The 19,207-nt window shown below is 38.1% G+C and overlaps 1 protein-coding gene across 1 annotated transcript in view; it reads right to left on the bottom strand.

The window, feature by feature from the left end:
• GALNT12 (polypeptide N-acetylgalactosaminyltransferase 12) overlaps positions 1–19,207 on the bottom strand; it is a 46,469-nt gene that overhangs the window by 11,032 nt on the left and 16,230 nt on the right. Inside the window, exons 4-7 of the mRNA XM_053944189.1 lie at positions 17,319–17,504; positions 14,936–15,053; positions 8,772–8,948; positions 6,060–6,191 (exon numbers count right to left, since the gene is read on the bottom strand). Coding sequence (XP_053800164.1) covers positions 6,060–6,191; positions 8,772–8,948; positions 14,936–15,053; positions 17,319–17,504 — 613 coding nt within the window. The remainder of the gene's footprint in view (positions 1–6,059; positions 6,192–8,771; positions 8,949–14,935; positions 15,054–17,318; positions 17,505–19,207) is intronic.

Here is a 19,207-nt window from a genome sequence, read left to right as displayed (position 1 = left end):
GGGCAAAATATATCTTTGGAAAGAGACACTAGGTGTGACATTAAATGCTTTTTATTCATGTTGCTGATCTCTGACAGAAGAGGTGCATAACTTCTAGATAAAATTTAAAATATTAAGTTAGCTAATTTTAAAAACAACAGGCTGGTTAACAAGCATTTGTATTTAGTATTCAGGAGGCAAAAGTAACTAAAAAAAATTAAACAATCACATAACCACTGATTCCTGGTATTAGCCACATAACCAAATTTGAAAACACACAGAGCACAATAGGTTCTGTAAACAAGAAGCTGAATGCCCCTGTTACTGAGTGTAATTATATCACAGACAAAAAGAATAGGCAGAGTAAATCTCAGAAGAGTTAGTTCAGCAAGGTGTAATTTCACTGCTCTTCTCTAGTCATGATAATCATATCCTGAGTTCTTAATGTGGAAAATGAGTGGACACATAGGGATTGCAGGCGGCTAAAACTAAACAAACAAGACAAACCCTGCAGGGCCTAAACCCACCACAGAGCAAACCACACAAGTTGGAAAATTAAATACTTGTGTTCTACATATGTTTGCTTTGCCAGCTTCTACTTTTAGTGCTACCCAACACCTTCTTTTCACTACTTTGTGCTCACTCTCACATTCGACCACTGCAACTCTTCTTGAACAGTCAAAAGAAAACATTTTGTTTACCTTCCTAATGGGAGCCAAGAATTACACTTAGAAAAACAGGAAAGAGAAGTGTCTTACACAGACTATTTTTAACACGACCATGGAACTACATAAACCAAATAAGCTTCTCATGTTTCTACATTCTACATCAGGAAATATCAACTTAAAAGTCATAACACTCAAAATGGTAATTTTATCTCTACAATTGCTATTGTCAGCAGCTGTCTTCAGGACCAAAGTGTCTCCCATTAGTAGGTTTAATAACATATGACTCTGCCTGACTGTCTACTGGCTCCAAGGGCAGCAAAGCCCTTATCCATGGTGCCCTTCCAGGCAACCCAAAGACTTCACTAGCGCTCTTTGTCATCAGCCCCTGGCACATGTTCAAGTGTGAGCTCCCTTTTGGGAAATTTTAAACAATCTGTTCAAAAATGCCCTGCACCACCAGAACTAGTGTAACTCTCGTATGCATGTTACTCAATGCCCAAATACACACAGCAAAAAGATGTGTAAAAGCTTACTAAACTTAAGCTTCATTTCAGATGGTTTGAAAATGAGGCTGTGCTCCAGGATGTTACCATGTATGTTTTCTCCTTTTTCTCTTTCATGCACAAATGCTTGTGATACATGCCGACATCTTCCTATACGTACATGGTCCATATGGTTCACCTGGTTCTTTTATTTTGTCAGACATTGGTAGATATGCCCACACTTCATCAGGAAGCCCAACAGGTATTCAAGACCTAATTAGTGGGAATAGTATATTCTAAGCTTTTAAATTACCAGATCTGAAATGACACAGAAAAATTTGAAAATCTGACTGCAGCACCATTTATTAAAAAAACCCCAAAAAACCCATATAAACCTACCCTCTGTTCCAAGGCAGAAAAAAAGTATGAGAGAATTTGTGAAATATTTTTCTCTTGTTAAATGAGAATATACAGTTTAAGTATCTTTTATGTGCAAGAATGCAAGAGCTCTATCAAAACGGTGATCATCCACTCATTTCTGAACCTATGTTTATTCCCACATCCACCATAAACAAGTCATGCAACAAGAACAAAATTTTCTCTGTGACTTACCTTAGTTCTTTTGCAGAATGCTGCATTAGAGAAACAGAAGCAAGAAAAAATGTTGATCACCTTGCTATTGAAACAAATCGTTCAGCTCTCAAAACAATGTACTCACACAGGACGATTGGCAGTGCTTTTTTACAGCACTTGCCTCCTATTGAAACATTGTTGGTGTCACTGTACATGCCATTTAGTTACCACTGTTTGGAGGCTGAGATAGGTAATAAACACCAGCTACCAAGATATTCACCACAGACCTTAACCCTTACTGCTAGGAGATCTATTGTTTCCTAATATCTGGACACTTGCATATAACTACACAATACAGATGGCATTCTATTAACAATTCTTAGTTTGATAAAGTCCATTGTAAACAAACCATCAATAACAGATTTTTGGCATTACAACTTCATTACTTTAGTTGATAAGTATGGCCAATGGAGCACTGCCAACCTTTCTCTACATCCACAAAATAGATCAGAATCCACTTTATTCTGCTAGTGGCAGTGGTGCTGATCTATTAGTGATATGGACAGATGATACTGTGGGATGCAGTAAGATATGAATTTGCAGCAACCCAAACAGCTTCACTAGTACTGATCAAACATCAGCTTTTACCTCAAAGGTAATCCAAGCAGTCACAGGGAATGATTCTACTGAGTGAATGCTATTTTCATATCACCTGTTAACTTCTTAAGCGCAATGCTGGAAAGGGCATATAACACTGATTACTAAAACCTTCTGAAGGTCAGTCCTAAACTTGGCTACCAATTCAACCTCAAGTGACAGTTCTACAAACTGAATTATAATACAGTTTTAGCGGTATACCCTAAAGAAGGGACCCTGATACCTCTGAGAACTTGAAGCACCAGACATATAATAATATCTTTGATTACGTAACTTAAACCACATAGCTCTCTTCTTCTGCAAGCCTGTCCATATATATCATGTGTTCTTCAGATAATTTAAATAATGGTCTCTTTCATGCTGCAGCAAAACAAAATTCTTCATAGTTTTAAAGGCATAGTTTAAAATCTTCCTTCCAATTTTTTTTAAAGATTATACCTAGTCTAAATTAAAAGAAAATTATGACTGAGCACTTGAAAATGAAGATGAGATGGTCTTGGAGGAAAATGGGGAAGGAAGGCGTCAAAAGAAAATTTCAAGTTTTTGATTTCCCAACTGACTCAGTCAGTGACAAATGCCATTACAGATAGAAGACAGAAAGAGAGACCAAATAGAAAGTCACAACACAAAGGTATCTATCAGCTTCGTTGCTTTACATTCAGCTGAAAGAAATATCAGCTAGAAACTGAGAAGAACAAAGAAAAACTTATGTCAGAACATAGTATGGTCTCACTGCTAAGTGATCAAACTTACAGAAATTAGAGTAAAATCCTGATTTTTGTGTCATCACAGTTTTTTAAAAGCAATCTTGATGTCAAATTTAAAGCCAAATTCACTGACTGACCATAATCTTTATCCCCAGATATGCACCTCAATGCTAGCCATACTTAATACATGCCTCAGAAAAGAGAAAATCCCTGACTACTCCCTTGCTTTGCAGCCGTACCTTTCCACAGTCACTGGTAACATGAAAAGATCACAGAGCTGCCCAGCTCCTCTATCCTCATCCAGATGCACAATGCAGCGATGTCACCACACTAATACTGAGCACGCCAGCTGGCTCAAAGCTCTGCCTACAGACACCCACACCATCCCTTCCCAGGGCAGTTAGGATTTGTAAGCTGACCGAGTCTCTGCTGTCTAGGTGGGCAATCTGTGCAGAGCTGGGGCTCAAGTCTCGTTACAATTTCACACCTACCTACTAGTAGGTATTCTGCCATAAGTGCATGCTCAAGGATGCACTGATTTGGATGGCCAAATCAGAGTCTATGACAGAAAAAGAGACTTCAGTGTGTTACACAAGAGCCTAAAAGGTATTATCAGCCTTTCCAGAAGTGCTGACATCATATTATTTTAACCCACTGAGTGTCTATCAGCTTCACTTCCTCCTGCCTCTCAAAGAAATTATTCAAGTCAGAAGGCTTATGTCCCACAAAGTTCCAAAGCTGCATGAAGCCCAAGGAGAAGCAAGAAGATATTTATCTCTTTTATAGGTCTCAGGCACTTTGCAGGAATGCAATCATATCTCAGGCAAAAAGGTTCATAATTCAGCATGTTTAAGTAAAGTTTGAGTCAGTTAAATTTTTAGATAACCAAGCATAGTATGGATATTTTTATCTATGTATCAAGAAAAAAAAATGTAGTGTAAGAAGCTGCTTGTCAGTGCACAGCACTGAATGCTGCTCAATAATTCTTTACTCCATTTGAATAACACATGGCTGACTTATAGGTAATCTTAGAAATATTTTCAACTCCAGTATAAAAGTAAGAAGATTTTTAAGGGTGGTAAAAATCTCCATATTCCCTTGTATTCTCTTTGAACAATTAAATAACCTCACACTAAGCTGAGCTGTTATCAAAGCTGACACTTCTACATACAGTATTTTTGTGAACCTGAAAAGCCCTACACAGCTAAGGCGGGAGTAAAGAACACCATCAGTGATTCATTGAAGCTAGCAGATGGGACTCAATATCCACAAATCAGCTGAATCAGTAGGTGTCGTTTCTGTACTCTCAACTTCTCAGAGCACAACCATATTTCCATCACATTTTAAATTCTTCCTCCCCCCCAAAAATGGTGTATTCTCATTATGCTCACAACTAGATGACAGCATTTATGAATTGTTTTTAGAGAAATATATAGAGCACACCTAAATTACACTCTAGATACTTCAAGCAGCTCTGAACAAGTTATTATTTCTAGGTACTGTCAACTCCTTGCCTGAAGACGACAATTAAATCATAAAAGAAACTGCACAAATCCCTTCTCTTCACTATCACTGGCACCAGTCTAACCCTTTCTTTTGGAGGGAGAAGGATGGAGGTGAAGGAAAGGATAAAATTCCTGAAATGCTCCTGGAAGGTAAATCTTATAATACCTTACTGCTTCAACTGTCTCAGACTTTGTCAGGAGCAATCCAGCAGAAAAGAGCAAAAACAGAACCAATGTTGAACCAGGTACTGTTCAAGGTACCGGATAATGGTGCGTAAGACCTTTCATGCCAGTGATCACACAGAGATACCACCTCTCCTGCAAGCTCCAAGACAAATGGAGGAGGGTGGCAATTCTCCCAGAGGCTCCTATGGGCTTTTCTGACAACTGTTGCCCTCCCCATGGGAACTCCCACAGCTCCCCAGGGGAAACCACAGCATTTCCACATTAGGATCTTTTTCATTCAACCAGTTACGAAGCTATTAGTGCAGACTGCAGGGAGACTTGTTTCCTGAATGTTTTGTATGTCCACAGAGATCAGATTTTTTTTCTTTTCCTGAAGGAAATTCAGCAGAGGTTGAGTGACTTGGGGAAGGGCAGATAGCAGCAAGACAAAGGCTGGATGTGATGATGCAGCGTGGGAATGCAGAGTAGCTGGATCTGCAGAGTGATTGAGTTACCAGCAAAAGTACTTTTAAGTCAATGCAGCATTTTATAATTAAGAAGGTATTTGATACATCTTTGCCTGGTGGAAAAGTGCAGTTTTGTGTTCCTAACATGCAGCAGGTGATTTTTCAGAGGAAACAGCTATTTGCTGCATCATCTCTGCCTTCATCCCTTCCAGATGAGATTACAGTAATGTAATATACACAGAGCTATAGTTTATATTTATTTGTAAGCTGCAAAAAGCATAAAGAGCTGTCAACTCTTAAAAGAGAAGAGGTTTCTGATATTATTGAACTCATTGCCTGTGCCCTTGCTGGTCTAAAGCAACCTCCAGATTAAAAATTAACATGTTGGTTTAATATAGAGAATCCCCTATGATCTGGAAGCACTTAGCACCAACTCTCTTTCCTAACATCAGAACATCATAGTTTTCATCAGATAAAATGTATGAACATATGTTTCAAAGCACACTCTTTTTCTTTTCAATTCAACAAGTAAAATAAAACACTTTAGTGTTCTCTTTTTTTGTTACACAACATTTCAAGAAATAAAAATCTCATCCTTTGCTGCCTTTAACAATCCCAAGATGTCACTTAGAAGGAGTAATTCACAGCAATGTTACCTGTTCTCCTACTCTGTCACAGAACTCCTTCATATTCCCTTAAATAAAGATTCTGACAGATACCATATTTTGAAGCCTACCAGTTTTAACTGAATTCTACCAAAATCCCAAACTGATTTAGGCACAAAAACACCTTCACACTGACTTAGTAGGAGAGCTCAGAGAACTGCAAGCAGGCCTCCTTCTCAGGAGCCACATACCATTCCAAAGAAGCCTGGTCTGTCCTCGGGTACGTGAAGTTCTGGATACACGTTCTCCAAAAACCATTTGAAGTCCTTACATTTCAGCTTCTCTCGTAGAAGTCTCCTTTCTGTCACATCTCCATATGGTTCCTAAAAAAAAAAAAAAAAAAGGAAGAAGAAAAGAAGGAAAGAAAAAGAAGATTAAAAAGATTTTAAAAAATCCAGAACAGATGCTTTCTTTTAAATTATCTGTATAAATTATTAGGAACCGTATGCTACAGTGATGAGTAAGACTTCTAGCCAGGAAAAATCACCATGTTTGGGTGCTGGATTTGATTTCATTATCCTTACATTTGTTAAATGCTGACAAAAAAGAATTGGAACTGTGCAAGTAAAACTTTAAAATATTCTGGAAGACAGTTTGTCTAAGAAAACTCCCTGAATCTGCAAGTGAGGAAGCCGTTGAATACAGATTGCTGGAGACTGAGAAGGCGTATTGGAAAATGAGACTTCCTTTAGATAGATAACTGAAAATCTCCAAAACAGTGAATGATTCTTTAGGATTTTAAATTATACCACTATCCACTTGAAAATTACTGGTACAGTTTTACACTTAAGTGATGAAATTTGTACAATCTGCTAATGCATCCTTTGAACTTCACCATTTTGGGGGGGTGGGGACTATGAAATCTTAAACCTCCAGAGAAAAGCTTTCATTGCAGACTTTTCTGTGTGTATGGATTGGAGCAGAGTCCACATCTTCTTATATCTGTCTTCAAAAACCTATCTTCATATTGACTAGGGATTTCAGATAGTCAGGCATGAGAGAGCGTTTGCAGCCCCCAGATTTTTACAGGTCACTTGATGCAGTCTTTCATCAAACCACAAATGTATTTGCATTTCTCAAAACTGTGGAAATACCACTGAAAGCACAAAGCAGATGTAAAACAGAGGCAGAGGTGCCTGTTTGAATAAACAAACAGCGTGACATATTAGCTCTGAGGTCTGAACATTAATCTTGAAGTGAAACTTCATGGAACCAATTTTTGCAGCCATAGCATCAATCATTTTCCTGTTATGCTATGGAACTGAATATTTGGGTTTGATGAAGTAAAAAGGTCTGAACTCAACTGCTGTAACAAGTGGTGCACAGAGCATTATGGAAAGCAAAGCTTATCAGCAGCAGCTTTGATATGGAGAAAAATAACCCGCATGAGTTTCAGCTTATAGCCACTGTGTTACAATAAGCCAATACATGAAACTTCCAGTACTAACACACAAATATCCTTTAAAGTTATAGCTCTGTCATTACAGATGTAAGATGTCCAGCACTTTATAAGAAAAATTGTCAGCATTTATTGCTCTTTTTGTGTATGACAAGCTGAAATCAGCCTGGTGTTGCCTATGGGTGAATCCCATATTTCCCTCCAAGTCAGACTCCGATAATAAAAACCTAAATGGCTTTTATGACATTAAAGTAAACCAATTATTACAAATGTGTGGACTATAATGATCTAATTACCCAATTTAATCCAAACAAACACAAGATGAAAGCTAACCAAATTCATCTTCTCTAGCATCCTCCAGCGTATCTTTTAAAAGCCTCATGTTTTCAAGGCCAGTTTTTTCCTGCTGCAACTATTGGGGTCAGCCACTCAAATGAGTGGGGGGCTCCCTGTGCCCCACACTGATCCCTCAGGTCTGATCCAGTGCAGCCAGAGGCTGATGCCCAGCAGCCCATCCCAGGCACAAAACCGAAAAGGCAGTGTTTAGAAAACTTTTCATGCAAAGAGATCATGCTGGGGAGATCAGGCACCTCCAGAAACAAGCAACAGCAGACAATGATTTCTTTGGGGCCTGAATTTCGGACCTTGCGACAGAGGTTCATTTAATTAATTTCTAGACACTGTGAGAACATTTCAGTGTTACTGTTTTCCAGCCTTCAGGCCCCTCACAATAAAGATGTCCAAGTTATGAATTTGCACACTGCTTTACTGTTTTGACATACTCAGTTTTTACAGTAATAATCTCCTGAAAAATTCTGCAAACAGTGATCTTGTATTTTCATTTCAAGAAAAATAAAAGCATCAACTTAAAAGAACCTCCAAAACCAACAGAACTGATACTTGAAACATTTTATTAGGAACATTTTCATTGAGTTGCCATGACCGATTTTAATTAATTTAATCTTTTCAATATTGATTTTGGTTTCCATTTTTTTTTTTTAACTGAACATGGTGCAGCAGTAAATCAAACAGAAAAATCTATTTTGCTTTACAACAGTCCAAAGTTTTACAATTATCACAAGACAGGTAATTTTGCTAAATATTATTACCATGCTGTTTACCTGAAGGTCTCCTGTCTACTGAAACTCGTTGATTTGCATTCATTAATTGTGCAATTCTTATTGAGAGTCCTGTATCATCCATTTCACAGAAGTGCACATTTTAGGCTAAACAACTCCTCCTTGCTTTGGTTACCCCGCTTCACATTACTCTTTCATTTATTCACTTATTATTGACATAGATTGGGACATCTTGTACTCTTGCAGAATTTAAATTTTTTTTTCCAGAGAATTAAAAATTATACACTTATTCTATGTCTGGGAAAAAGTTTCAGAAGGAATAAGAAATAAACATAAAAGGCACTTCATGTTAAATATTAGCTTAGTCAATAGTAGGTTGAAAACAAATTCTACTGAAATTCCAGGAACAATGGAGTTGAACTCACCAGGCGAGCATGTGGGTTTCGGTGGTAATAAAGTTGTTTATATTCATCCATCCACACTTCAGCTGCACGCACACTGTTTGCCAAAGCTTTGGCCCGTGAATATGGAGCTTGTTTGGGGAAAACATGACCTACATGGGAGCAAGGATGGATCTCAAGACTTCCTCCACACTGCCATATCTGAGCAAAGAATTGACAGTGTGTATCATTAATTTTGTCTTTTGCAAGCTCAAGGATATAGTAACAATAAGCCTGTGTAAGAATAACACTGTCTCAAGAATACCACACCATACTACAAGTAATACATACAATAATTTTGTGTCTCATTTGATGACTAAACTGGATAAAATTACATCCTTGTTGCTCTTAGTAATTTGCTCTGAGTTCACAAGGAGATAATCACTCTCTGGTTTTATCTGGAGTGCAATATTCCTTTCTTAGTTTTATTTTCTCATGATAAGATGTGGTCTACCATAAGTTATGCAGGCATTGTTAAAAGAAAAAAAAAAAAGGAAAAAGAATCATGTTTCTTTTCCAAATTAACCATGTAAATAGCTATCTCAGAAAGAAACCAATAGCTGATAACTAATTCTTACCAGAAATCTATAGATCTATATACCGTCTATATATTCTACTGGAAAGCTTACTTGACAACACAGGTAAGCTTCCCATTTGTACATTCACCAATCTAGAAGGGAAGCATAGGTGCCTGGAGATAAAATCCCACTAGCCTTTTCCATTGGAAAGCTTGAAAAAGTACCCCAGGCCCAACACATGAAAAGAAAAAGCAAAGTACTTCTAGAACTTATGGTGGTCCAACCAACAACAATGAAACAACCTCCCCTATCTAAACCAAAATTCCTGCTTGATGCCAAGGCAGTACTTGCACCTGAATGTGGAATTGGCAGATCCCTGCAAACAATCACTCTGCCCTTGTGCTCATGCTCCTGCTTCTCTGGCTCCCTAGGTTGGGAAATGTACAGCCCATGAAATGAAGTCCAGAAACAACCATCAAGTGGATCCATTAGCCTCAGCACTCTGTACACATTTTTGTAATTACATTCTTCTCCTCTGAAAACCAAGGACTTTTGGCAGTTCATCTACACAGCCACTTTCCCATCACCCATTCTGATCTCAACTTTGATTACTTGAAAGGAAAGCACAGCTAGGCATTTCCTATTCAATATTGTGTGTGACCACAATATGGCAGATGCCCTGTTTCTGAAGGGTGCCTGAAACAAGGTTTCTGAAATTCAGCCAGATGGGAGGAAGGCCGGATATTTTGCTGTACTTGAACTAACTTGAGGCTGTCACCAATGGCTCTGATAGACTTTCCATAAAAGATTTAGAATTCTCCTCATGTATTCAACCATGCATAAGTGGCAGTTCATCATTCCTTTGTAAATGGAAGACAAAGGAAATTAGCTGGGATAGACTTAAGGGGTAGAGGTTTGCTCCCTAACAACCTTCTTGTATAAGACATACATTTTTAATTACATGCTATTCAAATGAATACAGCAGGAGTGAAAGATATGAGGCAGCAAATAAAAGCTCTACTGCTAACAGTGCCAAAAGATCAGTGGTAGGACTTTTCCAACCTTTCTCTCTGGGAGTTTTAGGGATCTAAAAAGATAAAGGCTTTCAGCTCACAGAAGATAGGACTTGGTTGTAGACTGCTAACTTTTAGGGATTTTTTTTAAAGTTACTTAGAATTTCTCTAAAATGTCTACATTTGGAAATCAATGAGTGTCATCTCCATTGATTTGGTTTTGTATAACAACATCAGACTTTATGCATGGCACAACATTGTATTTAATTATCAAAGTGTAAGCACTCTAATACATCTGTTTACTTTTAAAACAGAGAGTTTCTTTAAAGATACAGGTAATTCATTAATCAGCTATAGGGAGTATTGGATAATTATTACTTCCTGGATTTAAATTTTTAATTTATTGTTTTTCATGTGAGGTTTCTCTCCTCTTTTTTGCTACTTTTCAGGGAAGCAGTATATTTGTCATTTGAACAAAGATGATTAAAGGAATTATACAAGAAATCTGGAATTCTGTACTGATCTTTTAAACAAATTGCATATTTTCTTAGGTAAGTTACTCTACTGCCATTTTGAAAGCTTCTATGAAACCAACTATCCACTTTCACTTTACAACCTGCTTTTTTGAGATTTATTTAAAACCAATATATTTCATAATTATTATTTCTATGTTCAAGATTATTTTTTAAAGCTGCAATTTACCATTCAAGATTTGTCAGCAAATATTAAGAGCCATAAGTTTATTAGTTTAAAAATTTCCAATGTTATATTCCATGTAAGAATTATTAATTCATCTTTATTTATCTACTTTTAAATAAGATATTAGGAACAGATGATAAAGACTACTGAAATAAAAATGTAGTTAAGAAGGAAGCACATGCTTCAGCTCTTCCATGATAAAGTCTGATTTCAAAGGAAGGAAACAAACTGACCATGCCTCTATTAAATTGATGACAAAAAGAGAATTCCATCACAGCTGAATTTTTAATAATTAAAGCTCTCTAAAAAATAACTGTAGGTTGCTAAGCAATGCTCATTAAATTCTAAGTATTTCATAAAAACAGTACAAAAATTATCTTGTCATCCTATTACAAAAGAAAATTGAACATACTTCAGCTAAACAATTCCTCAAAAGGTTTATTCACTTTCATTTTAATGGAAAAATTATGACCTCTATATAAAATCAGGTACAAATGAACAGCCACAAAATAAAGCGAGGAATTTAATAGAGAAACTAAAGTTGATTACTAAATGCTAAGTAAGCGGCTCTGCAGAATATTCTCCATAAACTAGTTCAACCTTCTCTAACAGAAAAGCACATAAGGTTTCATGCATATTTTGCAAGCTCATGTGCATGTAGATCTGTTTCTTTACTAGGTCTGGATAACTCACAGCTCTCATTATAAAAGCACGCATTTTTCCTCCACTTCAAAAAGAAAACAAGGTGACATTCCATTTTTCACTTTCACTTTCATCTTGATGCATGCAGACTATCAGCATATTTTCTTTTGTTTTCAGAGACAGATGGTGGCATTACGAAAACCTACAGAAAATGTTCAGAATCTCACCTTGGGATCGCTGTCCCCGCCAGGGTCTCTGGACAACTGACCTTGTGCCGGGTCAATGAATACTAAAGAATAAAAGCTCTACCAGCTCATTCTAACATTTTAAGACTATCTGGAAGAAATAAAAAAAATAGAAAGCATGCTACATCCTAAAAAAGGGCAAAATCTGGAAAACCCTACATTTCTGCTGCTCTCTCTCTCTGCTGCAATTTTTTCTTGACAACTTGTGGCTAAGCCCCCAGTGTGGCGCTCATGCACAATCTGCTGGAAGCTGGGTGAGTGGAGAGGCACCCTAGACACACGGACTCACCCTGGCTGCTTTCAATGCAAAACAGAGTTCCAGATCCAGACAAAAAGAAAGGGAATACAAAAATACTGGAAAAAAGACCCCAGGTATTCTGAGGTGTATCCCCCAGGCACATGGGCAGTAACATTTCTGAAAGGACTTTTGGCACATGGTAGGCTGAAGGACAGACAATAGACATATTAAGCCTTGGTCCAGAAACAAACTTACATTGCAGCACCACTTGCAGAACCAAGACCTGAGAGGGGACAGAAGCTACAACCAGGTTCCCTTTGCTCTGAGTACAAAAGGGAGAAGATGAAAGAGCATGTTTTGAATCCCTCAGAAAGAGGAGTTTCAATGCCCATTATGCCCATGAAGTGAAATTTTATCCAGCCAAATAGCATTAAGCAATCCAAAATCAAGGTACATTGACTCGATTCTGCATTCAGCACGTAGCCTCCATCTCTCTTAGTCATCATGCTTTTAGTGAAAGCTTTGTCCTTGTTGCACCTCTCAAAACCACAGAGAATTTCTTCAGCTCAGAATAATCGAAGTACAAGAAAGAGGAGGCTTGAGGACAAGTCTTTTCATGTCATTGGGAGAGAGTGGTGTTTTCAGAGATGAGAGCAACAATAAATTAATTTACAGTGTTTTTGAGTAGTTCTGCTCCTAATTTTCAGGTCTGACAGGTTTAGAAAACACAAGGAGAACAACACTAAAAATGATTTATCCCTTCCGACCTCCTGGAACACTGCAGGCAGCCAAAAGAACACAGTTAAACAACATTGTAGCACTCTGCTCTGTTCCACAAAAATCCTCTCCACACAGAGCACAAGTACAAGGGCTCCAAATCAAACAGAGCAAAGCATGTTGTGTACAAATACCCAGATGCTACTGGCAATCTGCACTGGGAAAATTGGCATGGCCAGGCATATTTGTTGGCCATTGCACAGGCTGTCCTGTTAAATCATTTGTCTCCCAGGAGTCGCTGGATCCACCTGCACCTACATGCTGGCTTAGACCCTTGCAGAGTGTTTATGCATTCTCTCCTCAGGACTCTGCTGCTCCCTTTGTGCTTCTCCTGTGTGCTAGGCCACCTCTGATACTTCCTCTGTCCCATGAAGAGACCACAGTCCTGCATGCTGAAGGAGTAAAGGCACTGCTCATACACGTTGCTGCGCCCCACGGAATCCTGGCTCAGGGGAACCAGTGACGTAAAAAAATTAGACTGGCTGACAGAGCTTCATGGAAGTCAATGGCAATGGAAGGGTGGGGCAGCTGGTACTGGGGCACTCTGAGTCAAAAGGAAGGGGTCAGGCTGCCTGCAAGCCTTGGTCTCCCCAAAAGCAAGATACAAGAGCAGAAAGCCAAGAACCGCACACCAAGTGTGCCATATTAGAGGTTTTCTTCAAGGAATTGAAGTTCTGAACCGGAGACTCCTGCTTCAGAGGTTACAGGGCTGATGGAGGTGGGTCAACTGCTTCATGATTCAGGTGGAGGGCTGTTGAACTAGACCAAGGCTACTGAGTAGGCTGTGTTTGGGTTTACGTGCCAAAAACTGTTCCCCAGGTGAAAAAGGAGGTGGTCATGAACTCAGATCAAACAGCGTTTCCAGCTGAGAAATCTCCCTCCAGAGGGAAACTACACCAACTATAGGCCTGTGCTTGTTATAATTCCTAACAATTTTTGTTCCTTATTTTTATACCCTCTTTTCTACAATTTCTGCACTGCAGGCAGCAGGATATCGGAACAGCAGCCAGGAAGACTCCATGCTTTTCTGGTTAACACACAGACATCCAGAGAGACAGTCTGCTGATGTCTCCTTTCTCAAGAAAGTGGTTTTGTAACATTAAAATGCTATTTAACCTTGAAATCTGTTGTCACCTGGTAAAAAAATCCAAAAACCCTCCTGTACCATGAGTCAATGACTCACAGAAATGCAAACATGGCCATCAAAAAGAACAGATGATGGGTACAACAGGCAAGGGTAATCCAGGATAATAAGTTGTGAACTCCCTGAAAGACAAAAGCAGCCCTACAGCATCCCTCTTACATCACCGCTGGATGGCTTCAATGAGCTAAATGTGATTTGAGGCAAACCATAGGCAGCCAGTGCTCAGTGGGAATCAGCCACAGCACTGGTGACAGCTGAGCAGAGGAGAACATTGCTCTGCTGATCAGTCTGGAGTGTCCTGTGTCTCCTCTCTTTTCCTGCTGTATATCCTTTTCATTACAGCTATCTGACTCACAGCTGAACACTTGGTCACGCCTCCTGTGGGGTACAACTCTACAGTTGCTGGAGATCTTCCCTCCCACCTTTTATAACCTTTATACAAACTTCTTCTGAGGTGAAACAGAATAAAGCCTTAAAATTAGTACAGGGGCTGCCTTCTCCTGTCCCACTGGGAACTGCTTGCTCCATCAACCACAGCAAGAACTCTGAGTCACATCAAAGCACTACAAATCTTCTTCCCAATGACCTCCTTCAAGCTGCAGGATGTAAACTTCACCCACTAGTTATCACACCCTTTTCACATTTTATACTAGACCTCAAAACAAAGACTTTTCAAGAATTGCTTTAAAATGGCTATTTGGAATTACAGCTATCCTGAAGTGCAAGAACAAGATTTATTTAAACACCTTCCAAAAGACTCCCTTCTTAGCACTTGCTTACATTACAGCTACCTCATTAAGTAAAAGGGCATGAAGAAAGAAAAAGGAACTTGTTGTATTCTGAGGAAAATAAACTTTCAATTAAGCCACCTACCCTAAATGAGAATTCAAGGTTTTCTCCTCCCCAGACTTCCATTCCTGTGTCATAGGAACCAAGATAATCAAAATACTTCTTGCTCACAGAAAATAATCCACCTGCCATGGTTGGAGACCTATGAAAGAGAATAGTAACTCCAAACTGAATAAAAAGAAAAAATATTAAACCAATGCAATAGATCAAAAAAATACAATATATTGATATTTTCTATTTTCTCAGTATTTTCTGGGTACAAAGTAACTGTCAGAAATTTATCAATTATTATGAGGCCATTTGAATTTAATTTTGTAATAAAAAGCTGTATCTGAAACAACACAAGAATATAAAAATATTGTGTTAAAATAAATTTTTCCAGCTGCAATGTCTGTACGTAAATGAAGAGCTCTTCACATAAGAGAACATTGCCTTCTTTGTAGCAGAACCGTATTAGTCGGCTCTGAAATTCTAAATGCTGTATGCTTATCTATTTTACTTAAGCAATAATTAAAGCAATATTTGTGCTTTAGTAATTAAAACCAATATTCTTGATCCCATTAATATAAATTGAAAAAACTCTAAGACTTTAATTATTAAGTAAACATAGTCCCTAAAGATATTTGTTTCCTTTCTAGGAAAATCTACCCATCTGTATGTTCTTAAATTTTTTACTAAGCTTGGGAAAAAAAAAAAAAACAAAAAACAAAAACTCAGGAGTCATGACTGGGTATTCATTGAAGATCACAAGGCCTGAAATGACAGCACACTGAAGGGATGTACTTCCATTATGGTAGAGTGTGCACATATAAATAAATTTGTATTTGTTCAATGTTGTTCTCTATTGTTTACAGTCTTAGGATGACTTTCTTTAAAGTGCCAAGTATATAATGCTGATTAGAACTAAGTTCAGCTGACATTATGTGAATTTTACTAAATTGCTATTGAGATTAATATCAACAAAAGCGAGATGTGCGATCAATTACTCTTAATCTGTCAAAACTAATTTTACCAGCTATCTTTTTGAAGCAACACTGTCTCACACTGTCATATGTTGTTTCAAAGAATGGAATGAGATGAGACAAGACAGAAGGAAAAATAAAAAACTCTGTAACCAGTCAAGTCCTTCTGTCTCCCTCCAGATCTCTCCAAACCAAGCTGTTGGTGACACAACTCCCAGCACTGCTGCTTTCTCCAGACACTTGTCGAGCTCACAGTCCTCAGGCTACCATGAAACTTTATCCCTCATCATTTTCCTTTTGGCATGTCAAAGACAATTCTTCTTATCATGAAGAAAAAAAAGCATCATATTTGAACTGAATGTTTTAAAAAACATTTACTCTATTTGGATTGTTTTTAAGGAGGACATACATGCTGAGAAAGACTCAATTACTACCTCACTTTTCATATTAAAAAAAAAAGTTCATTCAGTTGAGGGCAAATACATTAATATTTGTGAAATACTGGGTATTAATATCAAGATAAGAAACAAAAGACTGAGAAAAATTAATAATTCCGTATTTTTTTGTGGTCTATTCAATAACACATAAAAGCACTAACAAAATGACGGTATTAAAAATGCTGAACAGGTTAATTTACTTCAATAAACTGCTGAAATACAGCAACTTCCATAGCAGATGGAGCTAGGTTGAACACGGCAGATCCTCAGCTATCACGATCTTGTCTACCATTCCCATTTTCCAGATGCCCTGTTTGCTCTATTCTCTTACCTCTCCTAAAAATACAAAGTTAAGTGACAAATAATACCAATTGATGGCATCTTGTCTTAAAATAAAACAAAACTAAAACCTATAATGAAGACATCAACCTGATCTCTGCAAGCTAGCCCTTCACAGAAACCATGGTGGATAGAGCTGTATTGTTTCACCCAAGTAAAGAACTGGCAAAATGGTTCACCTTTGAAAATAGCATGGTGAACTACAACTATCATTCCAGCACAGAAAAAAATCTTCAAAACTGCTTTTGCCTTCTTACTGGTTGGTGATTTTTTTTTCCCTTTTCATTGTTGCTCATGTACAAAAATTGTTGTACATTTTTTTACAACACAGAGCTCTTTGCTTTGCACAGAGGACATTCTCCAGTATTAGTTAATCAGTTACACTCTTTCCACATGCTGGTAAGCATCTGTAAGAGTTTGTCTAGAGGAGTCAAGAGACTACTTTGCAATAAGTTTTCCATATGAAAGATGAAACAGAAATTTCAGCTTTTAGAGCAGTATTTTTTTTCAGGAATATGGTAAACAGGAGCTATTGTGGAAAAAGTGGGGAACTAAACAAAATACATACTTTTTAGTAATATGTTCATTTCCCAAACATTTTTCAGCACCTGGCATTTTCAGATGAAGTCACAAACACATTCACGATTTCTAGGATGCATAAAAATTAACCTGATCACATCAGTCTTGGACTTCCTCCGTTTTTGTTCTCTTTCAGGGGTACTGTGCCAAGTGAAGACCAGCCGCCAATCAAATCCACCAATCTGTGGCTCACCAGCATTTCCCAAGTACTCAAATGTGTTCCAGTCAATAACGTCAATAACAGGGCAGACAACAGCTGTTTCTTCTTCAGCAATCCTGGTCAGGTTTTAAAACAAAAGTGTGGCTTCCATTAGAAATGTCTCTAAAAATAAAAAACTAGAACTGACAAGAATGCTTACAATGCCAAACATGAAGTTTTTCTCCTTTTCAATTCATGCAGGAATGGAAATTATGGTACAATAAATACAAGAATAACCCCCATCTTCCTACACCAGGAGGATATATCAGGATGGACTCCGCTGGCAAGCATCAGCCTTCCTGGATGGTGGAAGCAAGATATGCCAGATGGCTTGAGGTGACACATGTAGCATCTGGCTTGGCTGCCATAGCCAGCACCACTTTGTCAAGAAAAAAAAGCATTCATTTTCTTTTGTACAGGTAGTGGTTTTAGAAAGCAGTCTGATTGCATACTTTTGCAGTGATGAATAATAAACCAGCCAGACTCTTGGCCCTTGAAGTCATGACTGTTCTTGGAACTGTGATCATCTGCAAATGTGGTACTGAGTACTGTAACAGTAACTCACAAAGAAGCCCTGATCTTAGAAAAAAACCTGCAACATGGGAATTAGACCTCCAACAATGAAAAGTAAGTGAAGGAGACTTCCAGAAACGCTGGCAACATAGGAGATGAAAAGGAGAAACAAGATAGCACTGCAGAATGACATTCCTAATACCAAGGGTGATCTAAAGATAGTCAAGATCTTTATCATCAGAGCTGATGACATTTCTTGCAGGTCTACTTCTACAAGGAGATGAACCCTTTCCTCCCATTTCCCAATATGATGCAGGGTTTTCAGGATTCCTTTCCAAAAGGATTCGTCCTTACAGAAGGCAGTGGGATTATTAGCCTTCTCCTCACCTTCTAGAATGGCCTCCCTCAGTACTAGGAGCAACGTCAAGCACACAAGCTCAAGCCAAGGTTTTTCTCCTAAATCACTGTTTAGCATCTTCCCGGTTCTAGTGTTAGACATCCTCTGATAGTTAAGTGAAATGAAATAACTTGTTTGACTTAGAGATGCAGATATGCACTTTAGCCCTGCATCTTGTATTTACGTATTTCAGAGGTGAAGGAAAACTGAACACATTATATTGTCAAACAAGTAAGAGATGCGATGCATCCAAAGGGAGCTCATTCCTCATGGGATTGTTAGGCTAAAAATCTGTAGACTGACCATGGGCTCATCCTGTGAAATTAGAGTGGCTTGTGATGGTTAAATGCAGCAGAGAACAGCAGCAATTCCAAAGTGGTATTGTCTGAGCTGAGAAAGACTGCCTAAAGTGTGAAATGGTCTCTTGTTGCTGGAGGGAATATGTGAAACAGCTGTTTTCTTCTTTATGATCTCCCGTTGAGACCTTGTTTGGTTGAGCACACAAAAGAGCTTATACAAATATTGTTATCTCCTGTCTCACTTGCATAAAACTCTGTACAAATCCTCATTGTACAAAGCAATGACAATGATACATACATGCAGAGGAAAAGAGAAAAACAATTAAAATAAAAATATTTTGCTCCTCCTGTAACAAGTAGTAAAATTAATAAAAAGTAAGTTGCTGGCATATGATTTCAATTATGAAAGGAATGAAGTGAAAAGCCATCACCTTTTCTGTAAGAATTAACTAGATGGTACAATGTACAGACAGCTTACAAACACAACTATGTTCGCACTGCAAAATGTTAACACTGTTGTATTGCTGTCATACATTTGAGTCAGATATGCCGCAGAAAAACCCCTTAGAGA

Source organism: Vidua chalybeata, chromosome 1 (assembly GCF_026979565.1).
Source record: "Vidua chalybeata isolate OUT-0048 chromosome 1, bVidCha1 merged haplotype, whole genome shotgun sequence".
Classification (NCBI taxonomy): Eukaryota; Metazoa; Chordata; class Aves; order Passeriformes; family Viduidae; genus Vidua; species Vidua chalybeata.
The sequence above is the reverse complement of the archived record's forward strand: the minus strand, read 5'-3'. Positions and strand labels throughout refer to the sequence as shown.